The 25,512-nt window shown below is 36.8% G+C and overlaps 1 protein-coding gene across 1 annotated transcript in view; it reads right to left on the reverse strand.

The window, feature by feature from the left end:
* Positions 1-25,512, reverse strand: part of Cfap54 (cilia and flagella associated protein 54) — a 311,291-nt gene that overhangs the window by 153,278 nt on the left and 132,501 nt on the right. Inside the window, exons 40-46 of the mRNA XM_077799225.1 lie at positions 24,591-24,743; positions 22,694-22,888; positions 19,775-19,862; positions 19,276-19,485; positions 16,247-16,313; positions 13,469-13,651; positions 10,618-10,704 (exon numbers count right to left, since the gene is read on the reverse strand). Of these exons, the coding sequence (XP_077655351.1) occupies positions 10,618-10,704; positions 13,469-13,651; positions 16,247-16,313; positions 19,276-19,485; positions 19,775-19,862; positions 22,694-22,888; positions 24,591-24,743 (983 nt within the window). The remainder of the gene's footprint in view (positions 1-10,617; positions 10,705-13,468; positions 13,652-16,246; positions 16,314-19,275; positions 19,486-19,774; positions 19,863-22,693; positions 22,889-24,590; positions 24,744-25,512) is intronic.

The following is a 25,512-nucleotide window of genomic DNA, read 5'->3' on the forward strand; positions in this document are numbered from 1 at the left end:
TTCTGTCTCATCCTCCTCCCAACACTGTCACCAGATACAAGGATGATGTCATTCTCCTGATCAAAATTCTAGAATCCCCCATCCAACCCAAAGCTGCAGAAGACAGTCCACAGTTCTTCACTGATTTTTATTTTTTATTTTGTTTTTAAAAATTTGGTTTTTAGTTGTAGTTGAACACAATACCTTTATTTACTTTTAGGTGGTGCTGATATCGAACCCAGGGCCTTGCATGTGCTAGGCAAGCACTGAGCCACAACCCCAGCCCACAACCCCACAACCCCACCCCACAACCCCAGCCCCCTTCACTGACTACTCCTGAATGAAAACAGCTGCCACATGCTAACAAACTGCAGTGGTTTGAATGTGATCTCCAATTGTTCATGTAGTAAAACTTAAGTCTCTGAATTCATATATTGATGATATTTGGGGTGAGGCCATTAGGAGGTGATTAAGATTACATGATATCATGAGGATGGGGTCCTCGTAATTTTATTAGTTGCTTATAAGGAGAGGAAGGGAGATCTGAATCTATGCCTGCTGATCTCTCACCACATGATACATTCTGCCATGTTAAAATGCAGCAAGAAGGCCCTCAACAGATGCAGCCCCTGGATCCTGGTCTTCCCAGCCTTCAGAACTCTGAAAAATAGATGTATTTTCTTCATAAATTACCCAATCTCAGATCTACTGTTGAAGCAACAGAAAAAAAAAAAAAGACTAAGACAATAAACAAAAGTCATCTAACCAAAAAGTCTGTTCTGAATTCTGACTTTCAGGGCCCCCCGGGTCTCCTCCTGATGCTATTAACGGCCACTGCAACCCCACCATGCTGCCTTCCTCTTAACCACAGACCAGAATATACCTGTTACCTAATTCTGACTCCACATTTCCCCCATTTCTCTCACTGCACAACCTCCCCATTATGTCTTCACAGTCTGGAATTCAAGCCGGGTCCCTGGTTTTCTCCATACCGTGGCGCTCTGGTGTTTCTCATATTACCTTCTGCAACCTCCTTGGTCAGAACCTCCACTTCAGCGTGACTGAACCATCGCTGCCCCCTAAGTAAGTCCATACTTTTTCACCTCTGTATCTTTCACACTGTTTTCTGCTGAGAACATTCCCTTCCTCCTCTCTCCCACTCAGTTGTAGGCTTTCCAAGTCTAAATTCTTATCTTCTTATTGAAATCTCAAGGCTAAAAGCCATTTTTCCCTCTTTAAAACTCTTGGAGACAAAGCTCAATAAGTTAATTTGCAAATGATAAAGTGACAAGTACATATATATGTGACTTGTGTATATGTCCCATCTCTCTTCCCGGTTCTCAAAGCAAGGAAGGACCATAAGTGACGTTTCTTGGACTCAAGTTACTCACATGGTGCTTTTAAATAGGAAGTACTCAGTAAAGGTTGTTTTAGAATTAAATCAATGAACATTTATTAAGTATTTTCTAGGTTAGCTCCACTAACACTAAATAGAATGTACACAGCAGATATTTTATAGATGTCTGCAAATTTTAAATTCAATCCAATAATTAATGACTGAATATCAAGAAAGTGAATTTATTTCTCAAGTTAGTGTAGGAAATTAAAAAATAAATAAGATACAGCCATAGCCTTAAGAACTTTGCAATCTTAAAGAGACTACTGTTGAGAGACTGGGAAAGTTATATGCAGTTTTAAGAAATGTGTTTTTGAAATTCAAAAGCAAGAGAGTTCATAAGAATCAATAACTCAGAGAAGGTGATCCAGAAATTTTCACGGTCAACAATGAATTATTTATTCTTGAGGTTAAAATATATCAGTAGCACCAAAAGTCCTCTTAGGAATTGCTTTATTTATAATTGGAGGACAATAGACTTTTCTCAGAGGCCCAAAGGGTCTGAATGAGAGAGTAGTCCAGGGGGAAAGCTAAGCTTTCCTCATTAAAAAACAGGAGGGATGCAGGAAAAAAAATGAAGGGTACTTCCAAAAAAGGAAGAAGAGGTGTGCTGGAATATAGTGCTGGAGGCCACTCACTCCTAATTGCAAGAGCTGATTATGTGTCTTCAGTGACGCCTTGTGGGTAATTTGAAGACAGCCATAGTGGGTGCATTCACAAAATGGAAGAAAACTGAAAAATACAAATCAGCTTTAAAAAAGAGCTCACATGAATCATTTCCCAGCATACACCTGATTATGCCACAGGAAGAGAGGCAAAAGCATAAAATGATGGCCAAGAAGTATTTTAAGCTCAAGAATGCCAAATATTCTATTTTAAATTATTTGTACTTCAATTTTCCTGTTTTCCCAAAATTCAATAAAGTGCACAAAAGAAACAAAGGTCCTAGGTAAATATGTTATGTGTGTTTATGCATGAGTACAACAGTATGTGTGTACGTGTGTGTGTGTGTGTGTGTGTAGAAAAATGAATGGGGTTGAATTCCATTTAAGAGTTAAGGAGAGATCCAAGATGGCGGAATAGAGGAGGTCCTGTTTCTGGCTGCTCTGTGGAATTAACCAAGAAAACAGTCAGGTGGCATCTCAACAAAGTCTCACCTAGACGGAATACAACATCTCAGAGCGAGCGACAGGACCCCTATACAGCGGATTTTCACAGAAACCACCAGAGCTGCCACCACCTGCACAGAAATCAGAGCTTCTTATTCCAGTAAGACTCCGGACTCCAGACCCAAAGCCTGCAGTTCTAGCGCACACATGGCTCTCAAGCAATGGAGCAGAACCACCTAATCAGCTGTGCTCCACTCCCATGCAGGTCACATGGCTGCAATCTGGCCCCAGCACAAGGCCATCCCAGCTCCCCACACCTCACCAGACACCCCTGCGCTGCAAGCAGACTGACTCCATCTTGGAAAACCTTTCTCACCATGTTTTGTTGGGCGTGGCTATCGGCACAGACCATTTGAACAGGTACCTGGTTTCCACCTTCCTCCCCCCCGCCCCCACCCAGCTGAGATTACTGGGCACAGTGACCACCCAGCACAAAACCGCTCTCAGCTGAAAGGGAACAGTGTGACCAGGGCACCGCCCACCTGGCGCAAGTGAAGGGCCAGAGGTCCCGCAGTTGGGTCCTGATAAGCAAAACAGGGGAGGGGTCTAAAAACCTGAAGCAAATTAGAGAGGCCAGGATTGATCGGGAAAGCTCCAGGCAGGAGAGCGGGCTCAAGTCTTCTCACCCTGGTTACCTACACCACCTGGTTACCTACACAATACGTAGGTCAGAGACTCCAGCTTAAAACAACTCCACCTACTGGAAGAGAAGAGAAGAAGGAAGGAAACGGAATTCTAAGAGGTTTTTTTGTTGTTCCCTCCCGCCCCAGTATTATCCTTCTTCTTTCTCTTCTACCCTTCTATCCTCTGGTTCTCACAGCTTCAATATATGTGAAACCAAGAACTTCACATGAAATAGAACTTTGAGAACTGAGTCACCTGAATAATATGATATAGAGAATTGCATAAGGCCTCCCCTTTTTAAAAATGTTTTTATTCTTTTTTTTCTTTCTTCTCTCTTTTTTCTCTTTCTTTCTTTATTTCCTTCCCTTTTTCTCTTCTTCTCTTTCGTCTTCTTTCACTCTCCAAATTTTACTATTTTAACATCCTATAATTTTCTAAATACATATGTGTGTTTTGTTTTTTTTGTACTCTACTGTCCTCCCATGTACTTGTCTACCCTAAATTACTTCCTCTCTATTCCCCTGCTACTAACACTCTTCATTAGAGTTCTCCTTCAAATTTCCTAGGTTATATTAACCCCATACCCTCACATCTTTCCCTCTTACCATAGCATCCTATGCCCGACCCCCAGTTCACTGTCCACCACCAGAAACTGTGCACCTTTTATAAAACTACTGATTATATTTTAAATAATAATTGAATCCAACATTTCTGGACATTGAGATTAACTATAAATGTCTTAATATCAATAATTTGTTCATAGGTGATATACTGTTGATATTAAGCTCTGTTAACATTGTCCTTCCCCACAAAGGAGGGATCTTGGAACCATACAAGAGCAATACAAATCTATAGGGTAAAAATAATAATACTCCAGTCCAACAGAGCTGAAAAGAAAGAAATGTGAGAAACATGAAGAGATAAGGGAAGAAAGTACCACATACAATTCAAGACAACACATCATTAGAAGAATTGACAGCTATTGCAGAAAGAATGACAGGGAAAGATTTCAGGATATACATGATTAAAATGCTTTGGGATCTCAAAGAAGACATTAGAAAATACATACAGGCAGTGAAAGATCACTTTGAAAATGAGTTACATAAACAAATACAAGAAGGAAAAGATCACCTCAACAGGGAGAGAGAGGTTATACAAAAAACAAACAAACACACACACACACACACACAGAGAGAAACCCTTGAAATGAAAGAAATAATAAACCAAAAAATCAAATGAGAGCATCACCAACAGAGTAGACCACTTAGAAGATAGGACATCAGACAATGAAGATAAAGTATATCATCTTGAAAAGAATGTAGATAGCACAGTGAAAATGATAAGAAACCATGAGCAGAACATCCAAGAAATATGGGATAGCATAACAAGACCAAATATAAGAGTTATTAGGAGAGAGGAAGGCACAGACGTCCAAACCAAGGAGTGAGCAATCTTTTCAATGAAACAATATCAGAAAACTTTCCAGACATGAATAATGAAACAGAAATCCAAATCCAAGAAGCCTATAGGATTCCAAATGTGCAAAATCACAACAGATCCACACCAAGATACATTATAATGAAAATGCCCAACATGCAGAAAAAGGAGAAAATTTTAAAAGCCACAAGAGAAAGGAATCAGATTACATATAGGGGTAAATCAATTAGGACAATCGCAGATTTTTCAACACAGACCCTGAAAGCTAGAAGATCCTGGAACAACATATTTCAAGCTCTGAAAGATAATGGGTGCCAACCAAGAATCTTGTATCCAGCAAAATTAAGCTTCAAATTTGAAGATGAAATAAAAATCTTCCATGATAAACAAAACTTAAAAGAATTTATAGCTAGAAAACCAGCACTACAAAACATCCTTGGCAAAATAGGTCATGAAGAGGAAACGAAAAATAATTAAAATCAGCAAAGGAAATAGTACACTAAAGGAAAAAACTAATCAAAGAAGAAAACCAAATCAAGTTAAATAACAAAAATAAATAAATATGTCTGGAAACACAAACCATTTTCAATAGAAACCCTAAACGTTAATGGCTTAAATTCACCAATCAAAAGTCATAGGCTAGCAGATTGAATTGAAAAAAAAAAAAAGATTCAACAATATGTTGCCTATAGGAGACTCATCTGTTAGGAAAAGATATACACAGACTGAAGGTGAAAGGTTGGGAAAAATCATACCACTCACATGGACTATGGAAACAAGCAGGGGTTTCCATACTCATATCAAATAAAGTAGACTTCAAGTCAAAGTTAATTAAAAGGGATAAGGATGGACATTACATACTGCTCAAGGGAACCATATACCAACAAGACATAACAATCATAAATACATATGCCCCAAACAATTGTGCAGCTAAGTTCATCAAACAAACTCTTCTCAAGTTCAAGAGTCAAATTGACCACAACACAATTATTATAGGTGACTTTAACACATTTCTCCCACCACTGGATAGATCTTCCAAACAAAAAAAAAAAAGTTGAATAAAGAAACTATAGAGCTCAATAACACAATTAATAACTTAGACTTAAGTGACATATATAGAATATTTCAACCAGCATCAAGCAGATACACTTTCTTCTCAGCAGCACATGGATCCTTCTCTAAAATAGACAATATACTATGCCACAAAGCAACTCTTAGCAAATACAAAAAAGTAGAGATACTATCATGTATTTTATCAGATCATAATGGGATGAAATTGGAAATCAACAACAAAATAAAAAATAAAAATTTCTGCATCAAATGGAGACTGAACAATATGCTACTGGATGAACAATGGGTTACAGAAGACATCAAGGAGGAGAGTAGAAAATTCTTAAAGGTAAATGAGAACACAAACACAACATATCGAAATCTTTGGGACACTATGAAAGCAGTACTAAGAAAAATTCATTGCATGGAGTTCATTCCTTAAAAGAAAAAAAAAAGTCAACTAATAAATGACCTTACATTACATCTCAAAGCCCTAGTAAAAGAAATCAGCAGCAAAAGCAGTAGAAGGTAAGAAATAATTAAAATTAGAGCAGAAATCAATGAAATCAAAACAAAAGAAATAATTGAAAAAAATTGACAAAACTAAAAGTTAGTAACTTTGAAAAAATAAATAAAATTGACAGACCCTCAACCATGCTAAAGAAGAGAATGAGAGAGAGTACTCAAATTACTAGCATATGAGATGAAAAAGACAATATCACAACAGACACTACAGAAATACAGAGGATAATTAGAAATTATTTTGAAAACTTATACTCCAATAAAATAGAAGACATTGAAGGCATCAACAAATTTCTTCAGTCATACAATCTGCCCAGGTTGAGTCAGGATGAATACACAGCCAAGTTCTACAAGACCTTTAAGAAGGACTAATACCAATACTCTTCAATTTATTTCAGGAAATAGAAAAAGAGTGAGCACTTCCAAACTCATACTATAAGGCCAATATCACCCTGATTCCAAAACCAGACAAAGATATTTCAAAGAAAGAAAACTTCAGACCAATATGTCTAATGAACATAGATGCAAAAATTCTCAATAAAATTCTGGCAAATCAAATATAAAAACATATCAAAAAGATTATGTACCATGATCAAGTGGATTCATCCCAGGGATGCAAAGTTGGTTCAACATACGAAAATCAATAAATGTAATTCATCACATCAACAGAATTAAAGATAAGAATCAATTGATCATCTCGATAGATGCAGAAAAAGCATTTGACAAAATACAGCACCTCTTTATGTTCAAAACACTAGAAAAACTAGGGATAACAGGAAAATATCTCAACATTGTAAAGGCTATCTATGCTAAGCCTCAGGCCAACATCATTCTTAATGGAGAAAAACTGAAGGCATTCCCTCTAAAATCTGGAACAAGACAGGGATGCCCTCTTTCACCACTTCTATTCAATATAGTTCTTGAAACACTGGCCAGAGCAATTAGACAGAAATTAAAAGGAATATGTATAGGAAAAGAAGAAATTAAATTAGCTCTATTTGCTGATGATATGATTCTATACCTAGAAGACCCAAAAAACTCCACCAGAAAAGTTCTAGAACTAGTGCATGAATTCAGCAAAGTAGCAGGATATAAAATCAACACTCATAAATCAAAGGCATTTCTGTTTATCAGTGACAAAGCCTCTGAGAAGGAAATGAGGAAAACTATCCCATTCACAATATCCTCAAAAAAATAAGATACTTGGGAATCAACTTAACAAAAGAGGTGAACAATCTATACAATGAAAACTACAGAACCCTAAAGAAAGAAGTCAAACAAGACCCTGGAAGATGGAAGGATCTACCTTGCTCTTGGATAGGCAGAATTAATATTATCAAAATGACCATACTACCAAATTTTTGTACTATACAGATTTAATGCAATTCTAATCAAAATCCCAATGGCATTCCTCATAGAAATAGAAAAAGCAATCATGAAATTCATCTGGAAAAATAAGAGACCCAGAATAGCTAAAGCAATCCTAAGCAGGAAGAGAGAAACAGGTGGTATTGCTATACCAGACTTCAAACTATACTACAGAGCAACAGTAACAAAAACAGCATGGTATTGGCACCAAAACAGGCCGGTAGACCAATGGTACAGAATAGAGGACACAGAGACCAACCCACAAAATTATAATTATCTTATATTAGACAAAGGTGCCAAAAACATGCCCTGGAGAAAAGATAGCATGTTCAACAAATGGTGCTGGGAAAACTGGAAATCCATATGTAACAAAATGAAATTAAACCATATCTCTCACCATGAGCAAAACTTAACTCAAAATGGATCAAGGACCTAGGAATTAAACCAGAGACTCTGCATCTAATAGAAGAAAAAGTAGGCCCTAATCTTTTTTTAAAAAAAGAAATATTTATTTTTTTAGGTGTAGATGAACACAACACAATGCCTTTATTTATTTATTTATTTATTTTTATGTGGTGCTGAGGATTGAACCCGGCTCACACCTGTGCTAGGCGAGCGCTCTACCGCTAAGCCACAATCCCAGACCGGCCCTATTCTTCATCATGTGGGATTAGGCCCTAACTTCCTTAATAAGACTCCTATAACACAAAAATTAAAACCAGGAATCAATAAATGGGATGGAATCAAACTAAAACGTTTTTTTCTCAGCAAAAGAAACAATCTGTGAGGTGAACAGAGAGCCTAAATTCTGAGAGCAAATCTTTATCCCTCACAAATCAGATAGAGCATTTATCTCTAGGATATATAAAGTACTCACCAAAATATAAACACCAAAATATAAATAACCCAATTAATAAATGAGCCAAGGACATGAACAGACACTTCTCAGAAGAGGATATACAATCAGTCAAAAAATTTATGAAAAAATGTTCATCATCTCTAGCAATCAGAGAAATTCAAATCAAAACTACTCTAAGATTTCATCTCACTCCAGTCAGAATGGCAGCTATTATGAAGACAAACAACAATAAGTGTTGGCAACGATGTGGAGGAAAAGGTACAGTCATACACTGCTGGTGGGACTGCAAATTGGTGCAGTCAATTTGGAAAGCAGTATGGAGATTCCTTGGAAATCTGGAATGGAACCACCTTTTGACCCAGCTATCCCTCTCCTTGTACTATGCCCAAAGGACTTAAAATCAGCATACTACAGGGACATAGCCACATCAATGTTTATAGCAGCACAATTCACAATAGCTAAACTGTGGAATCAACCTAGATGCCCTTCAGTGGATGAATGGATTAAAAAATGTGACATATATACACAATGGAATTTTACTCACCATTAAAAAAGAACAAAACCATGGCATTTTCAGGTAAATGGATGGTGTTGGGGAAGATAATACTAAGTGAAGTCAGCCAATCCCTAAAAAACAAATGATGAATGTTTTCTCTGATAGAAGGAGGTTGACTCATATTGGGGTAGGGAGGGAGAGCACTGGAGGAATAGATGAATTCTAGACAGGGAAGAGGGGTGGGAGGGAAGGGGAGGGGGCAGGGGATTAGTAAGGATGGTGGAATGTGATGGACATCATTACACAAAGTACATGGATGAAGACTTGAATTGGGTGTCATCATACTTTATATACAAACAGAGATTTTAAAAATGTGGTATATATGTGTATTAAGAATTGTAATGCAAAAAAAAAAGAATAGAGTTAGATTAGGTAGAGGGAAGTGAAAGGAGGGGAAGGCAGGGGATGTGGGGATAAGAAAGATAGTAGAATGAAACAGACATTATTACTGTATGTATGTATGTGACTGTATGACCAAAATGATTCTAAAATATGCATATGCTGCAGTCTGGCTGGGCACAAAATCACGAGCCACTCACAGCTTTGTAGATTCAAACAGCAATTCTTTATTCCCAAACTCACACCGGCCCTCTACAAACACGTTCTGGGAAAAATCCACGTACTCCACCAGGCTCCAATCAGCAGGATACGCCCTATTCCCGGCAGGGTACACCTTAAACCTGGAACCGCCCTAAACCCAAGGAGTGGGATACTCCCTAAAACCTGATCCACCCTAAACCCGGATCCCCCCTGGTCCTTGAGCAAGGTCACCTTACTCAAGCATACATGCAATGTCACTGCAAATGACCTGAGTTTAAGACAAGCCCATTTCCACAATGGAGAGTCCTTCCTCTAAGCAACATGGGGTAGGCTGACAAGAAAATTTCAATGCGTCATTCCTACTTGGCAATGGCTCTCAGCATGCATACTCAGAAAAAATGAGAAATTATATCCCACCTATGTATGACATATCAAAGTATATAAGTGCATTCTACTGTCATGTATAACTAATTAAAACAAATATAAAATTAATTTTAAAAATTTTAAAAATTAGAGTTGAGGAGGTAAAGAACAGGGAGCAAATCTGTTGGATGTTCAGTGATCCACATGCAAAACGAACAACCAAAGTGGAAGCTTTCAGGAAAGTGGGTACAGAGAATGAGATGTCTGAGGTTCCCTTCCACATGGGGTTCAAGCTGACAGCACATGAATCTCAAAGGCAGAGAAACTTCACTGACTTCTGGGTTATAGAATTAATTCTCTGGTCTTATTAAGTCAATTGCCTGTGCACTGAAAAATCCTAATATACCACAATATACATAAAGATCCTTAGGAATAAATTAACAGAAACCAGAACACTGGCTTGTTTGCTCTGAACCAGGAAGCCAATCTTGCAGTAGTGGTGATTTGCAAATTCCTGGTGTTAGTTGAGTATTGTTTCTAGAAGTAGCTGTTCCTCACTCCACTGTGGCCCAAGCATAAAATGATCAAAACCTTTTTAACTGGCTATTTCTTATACTTGATTACAATGATGTGTAAGTTATTTTTATAAATATACCACAAAATTATTATCAGCTTATTATGATGAGTATTAGAGTCAAATTAATGCATAACAGTACTCATAATAGTTACAGGATATCAAATGTTGATGACATACCTTGAGGAGTCTCGCTTCTAGATTTCTGACAATGTCTTGGCAAATTCCAGAAACAAAATATTGGTACAATGCAAGGAGAGGCAGAACCTGCCAGGGGAAAAACACCCAGTTTCAAATATATTTCATCAAGTTAGTAACCTAGTAATCAAATTTATCCAAACATTTAGCTAGGCATGGTGGTGCACACCTCTAATCCCAGCAATTTGGGAGGGTGAAACAGGAGAATGGCAAGTTGGAGTCAGTCTCACCAGTTTAGCAAGACCCTGTCTCAAATAAAAAATAAAACAAGCTGTGGATGTGACTCAGTGTAGTGCAACCCTGGGTTCAATCTCCAGGATCACAAAAATAAAAATTAGCTGAATATTAAATATAGGATATGTTATTACAAAGTATTCATTGAGTTTCCATGCTAGCAAACTAAATCATTTGGCATAAGTAAAGAAATCTGGCTAGCAAATGCCTTATTAATTTCAGGGACTTATAGTTCCTTGTAGATGCCATTTGGTATCCCAAAATGAGGCTTCATGTCTCTTTAAGCATGGAAAAATTAAAATCCAATTAATTATTTTCCTTGAAAAAACTAACATAAACGAAGCCTGTGGAAAATTTCTACCAAATGAGCTATCAAATAAATGTAAAATTTAAAGCAAAAGAACTCACATTCATGTCCCCTAACTAGTTCTTACTTATTCATATCAGTGTCAGCCACTTTGTGTTTTCAATTAGTAATTTTTTCATTGGTAAAAACAAGTTTAAAACATGTCCATTATGTGCTAGGTACTATTGAGTGAGAAAAAAATCTAACAAGTTCCAGCCTTTACATAGCATGTATTCTACTGATTAAAACCCAGCCTTCCTCTTCACATAATATTTTAAGTTTTCTAGAATCAAATCAAAAGCTCAATTGTTTTTGAGGTCTCATGGCTCTAAGTGAAGGCTAATAAACAATCGACACTTCAATTAACTCAACCACTATCCATCCAGAGATAAGACAGTTTTGCTTGGCCATTGGAACAGCCCCTGGTCTCAGTTCAAATCTGAAGTTCTGTTCCTGTAGCTGTAGCCTGACCGGCCAAAGGGAGATGAAATAAGAATTGAGAGCCCCATTGTTTAGTAAAGTTATTTCCCATCTTCTGCAGCTCTGGGTCCCACAGCAAATGTTATATTTGAAAGAAGTCTCCTTAGCCACTTGGCTGCTTCTGGAGAAGGTCAATAAGTAGAAACAGTTACTTTTTATAAATTTAGCTGAGGAACCTCTAATGGTAGGTCAATTGGTGACTGCTAACAGCAACAACTATTTTAGAAATTTTTTTAATATTTATTTTTTAATTATAGGTAGACACAACACCTTTATTTTATTTTTATATAGGATATGTTATTACAAAGTATTCATTGAGTTTCCATGCTAGCAAACTAAACCATTTGGCATAAGTAAAGAAATCTGGCTAGCAGTGTCTCACACATGCTAGGCAAGCACTCAACTTTGAGCTACAACCCCAGCCCTTAGCAACAACTTTTTAAAAAGGACAAGAACTAGTCTTAAATGACTTCAAACATAATGCAATCTATTTTTCTACAATTATGCATTACAAACATAACACAGAACCTTTTTCTACAATTAATGTTGCACAAAACATTAAGACCTTGTGATTACCTTTGAGATTTAGGGTTTTTTTTTTTTTTTTTTACTTTAGTGAGAAATAAAACACACAATTTTATTACTGAAAGTTGCTCAATTATTCAGGGGAAAAAAACATTCTCAATTTCTTAAGCTTTATAGGGGGAAAACAAGTCTCATTTATCTTCCAATGCAGTGATATGTATTATATATGAATGAGTAGGCAGCTAAAGGTTACCCAGGGGATAAGATCATTTTCTGAATCTAGAAATGAATCCCTTTACCAGGAAGAGAAGCACCATTTTATTATTATTTTTAATAGATATTTTCATCCCAAATCTGCCCAGCATTAAAAGCATTGATAAATTGAAGAGATGCTTTTAACACCTCTTCATTTTAATACCTGGTTTTATAATTTAACAACACATTTCAGGGGCAATAAATATTTTTAATATAAAGAGGGAGTTGAATTTAAAAGAATAATATGCCAAGAGAATAGAAAATAATACATGAAAAACAGTATGAAAGTTATGAAATAAAGGAAAATAGTAAATGGAGAAGGAAAAGATGTCAAGAAGCAAACATAGGGGGAAAGAGAGACAAAAATAAAAGTATAAGAGGAAGAGAGAAAAGAGCTTAAAAAAAGAAAATAGATATGAGGACCAATAAAACACACCAAATTGTTTTTAAATGCAACCAACTTTATCTTTTATACTGTGATTTCTTTCCCCAGGAGAGGAGAGCTATATTTGGATTTTGGGGTTTCCTAGGACATTAGGAATTTTCTACTTTTTATCTCACCATTATAGTGGATTGTTCTCTTTGATGTACCCTTGACAGAGAAAAGACATGAGACACAAGAAACGTATTTCAATATGGAAGTACACTCATAGTTTGGGTATTGATAAGAACTAAACAACTTAATGCTGTAAGTTACTAGTGCACTACACTCCTATGTTTGATGTATCTACCAATGACACAGTCTAGTCAATTTCACCATGTCTTAAGAATAAAAGAAGTGAAGTAATAGAATAAAAAGGGAACAAAATACAATGCAAACAATGTTAAAGAAAGACTGTTAATTAATATATTTTATTTGTAAGTATAGATAAGAATCCTAAATATAAAAGTTAAGTAAGAATTTAAGAGCACTAGCGAAACTTGAAAAGTAGAAAGTAAGTGGGGAAATATGCCAAAGTGAATTAAAAGTTGTTGGTTTCACAAATTACTCACCATTAGATTTTGCTTAGCATAGTGCAGTTCACGTATGATGTAATACAAGCTTGCAACTACAGAGCAGATATCAGCCCTGTGTCTATCGGAGAAGAGTTCAATGCCTGGGAGAAGCTGAGTGATTTCATACTGAGCATAACAACGTTCAGCTTTAGGATGTGGAAGTGTGGTTCGAAGCAAACCCTGAAAATGATATACAGTAAAATAAAAAGCTATAAATTGCACTTGCAATGATGAAACCAAAAAATAAGTACATGCTATCACGTCCTAAAGTGCTTAGCACATGTCTAACATACTATACTCCATAATAAACAGTAATTATATTATTATAATTATTAATATTACTGTAATATTAATTATTATTGCTTTTTTATTAGTTATTCAAAACATTACATAGTTCTTGACATATCATATTTCATACATTTGATTCAAGTGGGTTATGAACTCCCATTTTTTCCCCGGTATACAGATTGCAGAATCACATCGGTTACACATCCACGTTTTTACATACTGCCATACTAGTGTCTGTTGTATTCTGCTGTCTTTCCTATCCTCTACTATCCTATTATTGCTTTTATCAGGCAAGATGGGCTTTTAAAATTCCATCGTAGTTGTATATTTATTATTTTCAAAGAAATTACCATTACGTAAAGTATTTAGTGAGAGTCAATTTGTGTTGGACTTTTCTAATAATTTTTTTATAAACATTATTTCACTTAATGCTCATCTAACCCACTCTTAGAAGGAAGAATCGCCATCTCAGAAGTTATATAATTGTGGTATAATCAGTCACCTTATCTGAGGTCACACAGCTAATGATTGCAGAAAAGAGATTTAAAGTCATGTCTGTATAACCCAAAAATCTATATCAGGATTATAAATTGAGAAAATAACAACTTGAAGTCTAAATTAAGGACAGGTAATTCCAAACTTTCAACTGCAATAAATATAAAGATAATCTGGTTAATGTGACACTATCTCTTGGTAACTTACATGATCAACATTGTACTAGATTCTGGGAAAATAAGATGAATACTTTTGTGGTTTAGATGTGAAGTGTCCCCCAAAAGTTGATCTGTGAAACATGCAAGAAGTTCAGAGAGGAAATGATTGGGTTACAAGAGCCTTAACCCAATCAGTGAATTAACACTTGATGGGATTAAGTGAGTGGTGACTGAAGGCAAGTGGGTGTGGCTGAAAGAAGTGGGGCACTGGAGAAGGGGTGTCTTTGGGGTAAGTATTTTGTATTTGGCAAGTGGAGTATCTCTCTGCTTCCTGATCATCATGTGAGTTGCTTCCCTCTACATTTTTAAGCCATTGATATCCTGCCTTACCATGAGATATGGAACCTGCAGTCTATGGACTCTTAACTAAAATTATAAAATACAATGCTAGCTTTATATACAAATTTTCCATTCACAGACATAATAGATTACATCATTATTTTTAAAACTTTGATATTTTATTATTTACATGTACTAGAATATAAAAATATTAATCTCATTTGGTTTTCTGCAGTGATGAAGTGAATATTGTTGTAACTACAGATCTCTGAAACTGTGAGCCCCCAAATAAACTTCTCCTCCTCTACAATTGTGCTGGTCATGTCTTTTAGTCATAGCAGCAAACAAAGTTGACTAAAACAAATACCTAAAACCCAATTTTACATTTAGAAGTATTTCTTTGATTATCTTAACTAATTCTCTTTTTGATGATGAATGCACTATAAATTTTTAAAAGAATTTTAATCAGATTGCTTATTAAGATCCTATTCAAAAATACTAGGTAGTTGTTGAAATTTTTAATTTCACAAATTTGCTTTAAAAATCTTAAAAAGAATGAGCAGACTTTTAAAATTAATCCCACCAGCTGCTTTTTATTTTTAGGTATAGCATTACTAATGTAGCAATATTTAATGTCCAAGTTAAACAAAAAACTGAACATTTTTTAAAATCACATATTTGCTAAAACATAAGGAGCATTATCTTCAAAAACAAGGAATATGAGAAAGTAAAACTGAGATATAAGGAGTCTGGGTTAGATCATCATTATTCCCTTCCCACTCTTGCCTTCTTCCCTCTTCCCTTTGAAGCACAGCAGAAGGTATTTGGAATATGAAAAAATTGCAAAGCCTGTCCTTATATTCAAAGGAGCTTTTCCCAAAGAACTTATCTATCCAGATTTCAGATGAAGCCTCCTCTGATACACATAACAAGGGTTATCTGTCCATCTGCCAAAGTAAACAGAACCTTTAGCAGACTGCAAAGGCCCCTGGCTGCATCCCTGAATCTCAGAATGTCTTGTATTTCAGATAAAAGCTCCTTTCTTCTTCAGTGAAGTCAAACCAAAATCCTGAGACACACAAGCACTCCTCTTCTAGTCTTCAACTTATTACTTGCTTTTTAGATGACATATTTTACATGGTGCAACCCAACAAAACTTAATTTAAAGTTGAGGTAACTTAAGGCAACCATTTGAAGTCAAACAGACTGGCTTCACATGGGCCAACTAGTAACTTGATCTTACCAACAACAGGAGACGCAGTTTCCCTATCTGTAAAACTCCTTCTGTTAAAGGAGAAAAATGGTGAATGTTCAAGGGGAATGTGCCACCAGAGGAGATGGGCTTAGCCAGCAAAGGAGAAATGGGCTTGTGACATTTAATCACAGTTCATGCTATTTTCCTACCTGTGAGCTTTACGAAATTTAATAACAAAAACACTTCTTTTTTTTTTCTAGAATAGTCATGCTATTGTAAAAAACACACATCAAGTGTTACCTGAAAGAGTAATGCAGAAAAAATGCAGCAGCTGATTCTCTTGTTAACGTTCAGGGTTATAATAAATCTAAGTGAGAATAAGAAAAACCAATTAGTAGACAATTTTCCAAAATATTTTGATATAAATATATGTCTTTAGACATATATCTAGGACACAGAAAATAAAAGAAAAAATAAACATAAAGAAATATGAAGAAGAAATGGAAAATTAGCCATAATCTTACCCCCTAAACATGATTTCTGGTAACAGTTTGGTTAGTTTCCTTCTAGATTTTTCTATACATGGCTATATAAAGGGAAACATAAATACTTGCATATTAAGACTAAAATTGTAAAATATAATGCTAGCTTTATATACAAATTTTCCATTCACAGACATAATAGATTACATCATTATTTTTAAAACTTTGATATTTTATTATTTACATGTACTAGAATATAAAAATATTAATCTCATTTAGTTTTCTCCAGTGATGAAGTGAATATTGTTGTAGCTACATTTTTGAGCATGTATCCTTCTAATTCCGCTGGATAAATTCTTCAGAGTGGAATTTGGGGGTAGAAAATGAAGTAACAATTAAGATTTTTAATGAGTATAGTTAAATAACCATAATTAGTTATAACCATAATGAATATGACTGTTAAACCCCAAATATTGCAACAACATATATTCTCACTAGCCATTTATTATAGAGCCTCTCACACTCAGCCCCTCTGCCAAAAATTAAGATAATATTTCCATTTACTATTGTCCCTTTTGATGCCCCTACGAACATTGTGAGTTTCCTTTACATGGGTCTTGAAATATGCATTTGCAGCTGTAAACCGTGTTGCCTGCTCCTGAATCTTACTTAGAAAAAACCCATCAGCCTCATTGTATTAATAACGTTGTTCCTCTGACCTCGGCTTCTCTGTGTAGATATTTGATTTTGCGGTGAGAAGAGTTCAGTTCAGTTCACTCAGAGTCTGGGAGAAGAGCTCAAGGACCCCTGCCCTTCCCTGTGGACTCAGGTTTTTGGAAGCCAGACCTCCAGCTGGGTAAACAGGAAACAGCTTTCTTTTGGGTTGAAATCACTAGGTGATAACTTCAGACACAGAGCTGAGGTGCCTCTGGCAAGAAAGCCAGAGCTGTTCATTTCCAAGTTGTGACCTTCCTCCCTTGGCTTTTCTAGTCCCAACCACCAACCTCTACTGTCATAAGTGGTGTGTGTGTGTGTGTCTGTCTAAGGATAAATTCCTTTTCAGGAGCACAAAAAAAAAAAATCAAACTTGATTGAAGTTTAAAAGATCTTTCATGGGTAATGCCTTTAAAGTGGCAATTTCTTATTTCCCCTGCCTAAAGATACTACTCTTTTGAAAATAGGAAAAAAACTAACTTGGAGAAGTTATTGTTTCAGTTTGCTCAGAGGCTCAAAATAGAATGCAGGTTTTTGGCCACCACGCCCTCTAGGTGAGCGAAAGAAAAAACTGGAGAGGTATACTTCTACTGTTTCTTTAATTTTTACATTTCTCTCATTATCCAAATATTCAAGGTATTTGTGTGTGGTAACTATTCAGCATTGTGATCATCGACATTCACATACATTATTCATGACATCCTGAACAATGGGCCTTAATAAAATCCATGTCTTATGCTCTAGAACCTGTGAATGTGTCACTTTACGTGGCAGAAAAGACTTTGCAGATGTGATTGAATTAAGGACCTTGAGATGGCACAACCATCCTGGATTTTATTCAGGTAGATCAGAGTCAGAGAAGGAGATGTAGGGTGTGGAAGTGGAGGTCCTAGAGAGCCAAAAGGCAAGAGGGTGAGAGCAAAAGAGAAAGATGGAGGGCGGCTGGTCTTAAGGATAGATGGGGCTTTGGCTGTGGAATGCAGAAGAACCCAAAGCTGGAAAAGGCCAGGAAACAGATTGTTCCCTGGAGCCTCCAGAGGAAGCACATCCCCCACTGATGCCTTGATTTTAATACTTCTGAACTTCATAACTGTAAGATAATAAATTTGGGTACATGCTGGGGGTGTAGCTCAGCAGTAGCGCTAGCCCAGCTTGTGTGAGGCCCTGGGTTCCACCCCAGCACAGCAAAACAACAAAACCATTTTGTTTTAAGTCACTAAGTTTGTAGCAATTTGTCACAGCAGGGATAGGAAACTAATCCTACTGCATTATGGGCTAAACTGTATCCCCTCACAATTTGTGTATAGACATCTTAACCCCTCAGTAACCTCAGAATGTAATTGTACTTGGAGATAGGGTCTCCAAAAAGGTACTTGAGTTAAAAAGAGGCATATGAATGGACCTTGACCTAATATGATTGGCGTCTGCATAAGAAAAAGAGATTAGGACACAGACCAGTACAGAGGAGAGGCCATAGGAGGACACGGTGAGAAAATGGCCCTTTACAAGCGAAGGAAAGAGGCCTCAGAGGAAACCAATCAGCCAAAATCTTGATCTCAGATGTCCAGACTCCAGAACTCTGAGATGATACATTTCTGGTGCTTATGCCCAGTCTGTGATACTTTGTTATGGCAAGCCAAGCACACTGTTAGCATGTGTCATGTAATTTTCACCATCACCATTTATAGATGAGGACACTGAGGCTGAGAAAGAATGAGTGACATGCTAAGGGTTTCAATAATACTCTTGACCCTTCCCACATTAGCCAACCTCCATCATTATTCTTGCCTCCATGCCAACTATTCCTTCTCTCACTTCTTCAACAGGTAGTCAATGAATGCCAGACACATGGGATACCTCCATGAATAAAGCAAAGACCTAGCTATGCTGATGTGGTGCTCCTACATTAGAGCTGGGAGGTGTGGGGGTGGAAGTGGAGGTCCTAGAGAGCTAAAAAGCAAGAGGGTGAGAGAAAAAGAGAAAGATGGAGAAGATGGTAAAAAACAATAAACATCACCAATGAGTAATCCGTATCACCCTGCATGGTGGGGATATAACTTTCCAAGAAGATAGCACGTGTGGGTATTACACAAAGGGTAGTTAGGATGTGGGTCATTCCATCCTCATACTCACTGAGCTATCTTTGCGGATATGACTGCACCTTGAAGACACCCCCAAATGCCAACTTTTGATAGAAATTCCTCACTGTAGTCTTTGAAGGTCTGAGGTGAACAACTGTTGGGGGCACTGGTGGAGGAGGGAACAAATTCTTTCCATGTATGTAGCACATCTGGTTTTCTGAATATATCATCAAGAGCTTGACACCAACACTTAAAAGCAGCCCTAGAACAACAACAAAAAAGCATCAAGTGGTATGTTTTCTGAGACTGGTCTTCAAGCCCACTTTCCAAAAAGAAAAGTAAATAGGGTGGAAAAATATTCAATGAAGACATTAGAAAATAAATCTATACCATCCATTGCTCATAACGGTTTCTCTCAAGTAGCATTTGATACTATAAAATGAAGCATGGTACAACTAAAATTTATGAAAGACAATATTTTTTCCTAATTATTAAAATATTTTGCAAACAAAAAAAGTTAGCCCTTGTCCTATTAACTCCTAAAAATCTACCTTTTCTTTTCTGCAAAGATGAGAAGATTTCCAAGTGTATGCAGTGCCTGAACTTTAAGACTTCTTTGATTGCTGGCATGGAGAACATCTGTATTTTTAATCAAGTAAAAGAACAAATGTCAGTTGCAAGAGAAATATTTCCTTTTTATTTGCAAGAATATTTTAAACTGAATTACTCCTTAACCGTGTAGATTGCAGAAAGAAAGCTTCAAGTTAATAGTGCCTTCAAATGTCACACTATATTTATATACCCAGAGAGAGCAAACCATGTTTTATTTGAACACATAGGAACAGGAGGTTGGGATGAAGTCAGACAGAGAAAGGCACAGATACTTGGGGATGATGGGGATGACTGGAGCACATTTTTCTTGAGAAGGTAAACTGGGAGCCTGAGGACAGAGGTCGGGTCTGATTCTGGAGGCCTCTGATGGCCAGGTGCTGAATTGTGGAGGTTGCCCTATAGCAACTGGGGAGGCCCAAAGAGTTTGCTTTGAGCAAAGATGTGACAAGATCATAGCAAAGCAGAATTTTTTCTTTTACCTAAATCCAGAAAATATATCTTCAATATCATGCAAATTTGTTTGTTTTTTAATAAATGCGTGCATTCAGGAAGCTAGGAGGCCAACCAACATGGCAGTGGTTCCTCATGAGGCAGTACTTACTGTCTTGGAGGGCATTTTAAAAATTAAAGGAAGGGTTTTGTTAGTTGTCACATTGGTGCATTTTCTGGTATTTTATAGGTAAGGACCAGAGATTCTGAATGGCCTATAATACACAGAAACTTCATTGCAGTAAAAAAAAAAAAAAAAAAAAAAAAGTGCAAAATATATTTAAAATTAACTTGGTCTGATATCTAACCTAATTTTACACATAAAAGAGTATTTTTGCATGATTTTAAACATCCTCAATTTTCCAGAAATACAACCAATGTAGAACTTTGTTTTGTTCAGAATGTTATCAAGACTTATTTGCCATTTTAGAAAATCATATCACCTAACTTAATAATGCTAATAATACTTAAGTCACCAATACAACACACCTGTGTCAGTTTATCCGTAGCTGTCATATCATGGTGATTGCACATAGAGGACAGAAGCATCTGACCACCTCTTCACACCTTCTAATGCCTGAGCATTTATATGCTAACACAGGAGTTCTTTTATTATAAAGTGATTTTGTTTAATTTATCCTTTACTTTATGAGGCAGGAGGCAAGATATAAAAATAGGTATAAAGGAGACTAATGGGGTAGAGAAAAGCAACTGTCACTTGAAACCTAAAAATCTTCAAGAGCACCACACCTATAATCACAGCTACTCAGAAGGCTGAGGTAGAAGGATCACAAATTAAGGACAGCCTCAGCAACTTTACAAGTCCCTGTCTCAAAATTAAAAATCTCGGGAGACACTCAGTAGTACAGCACTTCTGGGTTCAATCCCCAGTACCATAAAATAAAAAAATAAATAAAATCAGTAGCTCCTTGAATACCCTCACCCCAAACCTATTTTCCTCAAAGCCTGAAATCTTGCAAATCTAGATGATTAATGCCTACATACATTGGTAGCTTACACAATATACTTTTCTTTAGACTAAATAAAACTAAGAGAAAATATTGTTAGATACTTGGGATATGGGCACATTTGACACATTATCTGCTGACTGGATGACATCAAACATAGAGATCCTAAAGAGAATCAGACCTCTGTGACCCACCCTGTGCTCCAGGAGTAAGAGAATAGAGCTCATCAGGCTAAAGTTATCCCCATGCACTTCTCATGATCAATATTTACAAAGTTCACTTTAAAAGAAGTGTCCAACACTCTGACTTGAGCCCTGGTCATTTTCAGAGGACATCTCATATGGTCTCATTACACCCTTGAGCATTAAACATTGAACTATGGTTATTCCCCTTCAGAATCAATTTATTTCTCTACCCAAAACTTCATCTGTCTAATCCCCTTTCATTCATGTTGTTGATATTCTGTCAAACCTTGTATCAAAATACTACAGGTGTTATGAACTACAGATATACTAAATAGTTAATAATCAGAATCAGGGAGAGTTTATTAAAATGGCTTTTAAAACAGATTTAAAAAGAAGATCCCAAGACCCCAGATTCATGTCTTACTTTCCATACCTACACTCTTTCCTTTGAGAGTGTGTCCTGCTCTGTTGATGCATGCCTGAATCAGCATTGCTCTCATGAATAAATCTTTGTTTGTGTCTTTTTTATACATCCTGAAATTCCTTTCTGCAGCCTAAGTCAAGAACCTGCAAGGGTACAGTTGAGGTCCTCTTTCTCCTTTCTGGGAGACTACTATAACCCCTAACTGGTGATACTTAAAGCCCCATAAAGATTTTGTTGTTGTTTTGTTTGATTGGGTTTGTTGTTGTTGTTGTTGTTGTTATTGTTGTTGTTAGAAATGTATATGTAGGAAGAATGTGATAAATATAAATTTTACTTCAGTAAAATATAAGGGGAAAGAGAATCATAAAACATCAACTGATGTTTTGTCCAAAAAGGGCAAATTGGGTCTACAATATAGGTTGAGAATATATTACTGAATTTGTAGAAAAGCCAAAAAAGGAAAATAAACTCATCTGAGACCAAGAAAAAGCATATATAAGGGCCCCTTCCCCACAAGGTGTTCACAGTTGCTATTAAAGAGGGATGGGCAGAAGGATGGCTTAGAATCTCACAAGGATGACAACCAGGCTGGGGAAGTAGGTCACAAGAGGAGACTGAAAGTGTCTTCTGTATTCAGACTGTTGTGTCACAGCCTATGATAGTGTGATAAATCGACTCTATGTTCAAGATCTTTCGCGCTACTTCCAAGGGTAATGTCTCAGGACCAGATGCAATCTCCCTATTAATTCAGAAGGCCATATAGAAAATGCATACACAATGGGTTAGCCTTACCAATACTTTGGTGATAAGAAGAAATTACCAATCCCAGCTGTGAATAGGGAAGTTTGCTTTTCTCCACTGAACTAAAAACTCTGAAGTGCTCCTGAGAAAGATTAGGAGGTGTTGACATGTGCATCTCTTCTGTTCCCAGACAAAATTCCACCTTCCCAGGCATGAGTTTTAAATTGTTGATTCCTGTTCTATCTCCTAAATTTGTGAAAACAAAATTTAAAATGGTGAAAGGAAGGAAACAGATGGGGAGGGAAAGGGTAGAAGAAACTGAAAGGGAAGAAAAGATTTTGCATACACATGGGAATTATTCGAAGTTTGAGGGACACTTTTTCCCTAAACTTGGTATCCAGGATCATCTTTTAAAGACACCCCGGTGTGGGAGGATGGGCTCTATACCCTTGTTATTTCATAAAGAGAACTACAAAGGGCCAGTCAACCAGAAAGTTAATGTTGAGATCATGCTTTGGGGAATTGGGGGAAGTTATACAGTATGAGTTCGCCTTTTTTTTAACAGCTTCAGACAGTAAGATGTTCATTTGCCCCTGGGGCAGAAACCTTTGAGATAGAGTCAACTCTTGCATAGTTCTGGCCTAAGAAAGAAAAAAAAAAATGGGGGGAAAAAACCCTCTCTCTTTTTAAGATCAGAAAACACACAGGGAAAAGCAGAGGAAAAAAAAAATATGTCAGGGAAATAGTCAAAGTAGCAGAGAGAGAAGCTAATATGGATTTTGAAGTCCACAGCCTGAAGACTGGGGATAAACTACTGAGAATATTTTAGTACCAGGTGAGATTCAGGGTGAATTAACAGAATCATTTTTAGGAATGAATTTCCTTTTTCACTCTATGCCTTACCCATTGTTAATGTATAGAGTAACTGAAAGGAGGTAAAGGAAATCTGGAGGGCTAGTTGAACATAATGTGAGTCTGCAGACAATACCTCCAAAAATTTTTAAATACTTTTAAAAGGAATGCTCTTGGGAGGTTAAGGGCTGGCCAAAAATATAATAAGCAAATCAGTAAAAATAAATAAATAAATAGATAGATAGATAAAACTCTGTTCGTGGTTGTAAAAACAACTGACCAAATTTCTAAAAGGTAAGTTCAGTGGAAATTAGCATCTTATTTAAGGGGTGTAAATTAAATCTATTTTAATTGCTTCAGAATATAATTACTGTGAGTTTATTCTCATTACTTGGATAAATTTGAGCAGCAAAGGGCATAAATATAAGACAAAGTTTTAAAGTCTTAAAATAACCTAAGTACAGATAGTTCAGGATTTTTTTTTCTCAGTCTAAATTTTACACTGTTCTTTGAGTTTACCACTTACCCACTCAAAGCCCTGCCTTGATTGAATTCACAAATTGATAAATGTTGATAAGGAAGAAAATGAGTAAACGTAATATAACCAATAATAGTGAATATCTGGTTCTAAGCTAAAAGAAAACTCTAAGATGAAAATTTATGGGATTAGTAAGAGGTCTTAATGGCGCTTATTTTAAAATGCACCCATTTCTTTGAAATGGGTGAAGTGGTCCTTGGTAAAAGGTTCTAGTTAACTCAGTATGCCTTACCCATCCACTAATGGAAGCAGAACATGAGCACAGTCCTAGACCTGCAAAGGCAACTGTGAGGACAACAATGTACAGCATCAGACAATTAATGAATATTATTTCCACATGTTTTCCAGGGAGTTGGCTAGTTTCTCAGAAAGCATAAAAGCAGGTGAGTGAGAAATTGTCATAGTGCGAATGAAGTGTAGAAGGAAAGGATCTTACCAGATCCTTTAGACAAGGGGAAGACAGGGAAAGGCAGCCAGGGTTGGGATGTCAGTGGGGAAGGGGTCTGCAGGATGGTGGCCCTACACAAACAGATCCAGGGACATGAAACCACCAATTACCTTGTGTCTGCGCCAGAAATAATGAAAGTAACTTTCTGCTGTGTCGGATTGATCTGTTATGGTATTTGGATTTTTCCAGGGTCTCTCTAAAGCATCTCAAAGTGTCTGTCACATCCACGGGCACACAGATGATCTGTTTGGCTCTGTTATACTCTGGAAGGAAAAAGAAGGGGACGCTGGGGATGAAACACGGCACAGAGCCAACTAGAAGCAAAGAAGGCTCTGATTTCTTGGTCCCAACCTGAAGCTGCTAAATTCAAAGTCCCCAGATCAGCAACATTCAGGTCATTTTTTTTTTCTCTTGGTATCTTTGAAAGTTCTTTTTTTAAAAAGAAACTTAGGAAAGTTCTGATTCTTATGAAATGCAAATAACTTTAGATCTTGTCAATTTCCTTATGAAGCCTCCTACTTTTTCTTTCGCTGATCATAAAAAATGAAATAATCTACTCCTTTTTTAGCAAACTTCTTCAAAGCAAAGGTACCTTGGGAAAGAGACTAAAGGAGGAAACAAAGAATCCTAGAGACAGGCAACTGCTCTCTGAAGGGAAGGGAAAGACAGGTTCCTAAGACTTGAGGGTGCAAAGGAAAAGGTGCATGGGGGCGGTGGGTGGGTCCGGAACCAACCAGCAGCCTTGAAAAGTTCCAGGAAGAGGAGATGGTGGGTTGCTGAGAGGTTTCTGGGGAGCGAGGGGTGATCCTGGGAATTAGACTCCAGGTTTGCAGCATACACCAAGAAGAAGGAGAGAAAGGAATTGCCAGTTTCAGAATTAGAATAACAAAGAACACGTGGAAGGTGTCCAAGTGGAAGGTGTCCAAATGGAAGGTCTCTTAGGCCAAAGAAAGAGGTCTGTTTTTCTGTTTTTCAAATTGTAAGCAATCACAAGATTGGATTTTTGTCTTTTTTCCTTAGAGAAAGAAGATT

Source organism: Urocitellus parryii, chromosome 5 (genome assembly GCF_045843805.1).
Source record: "Urocitellus parryii isolate mUroPar1 chromosome 5, mUroPar1.hap1, whole genome shotgun sequence".
Lineage (NCBI taxonomy): Eukaryota > Metazoa > Chordata > Mammalia > Rodentia > Sciuridae > Urocitellus > Urocitellus parryii.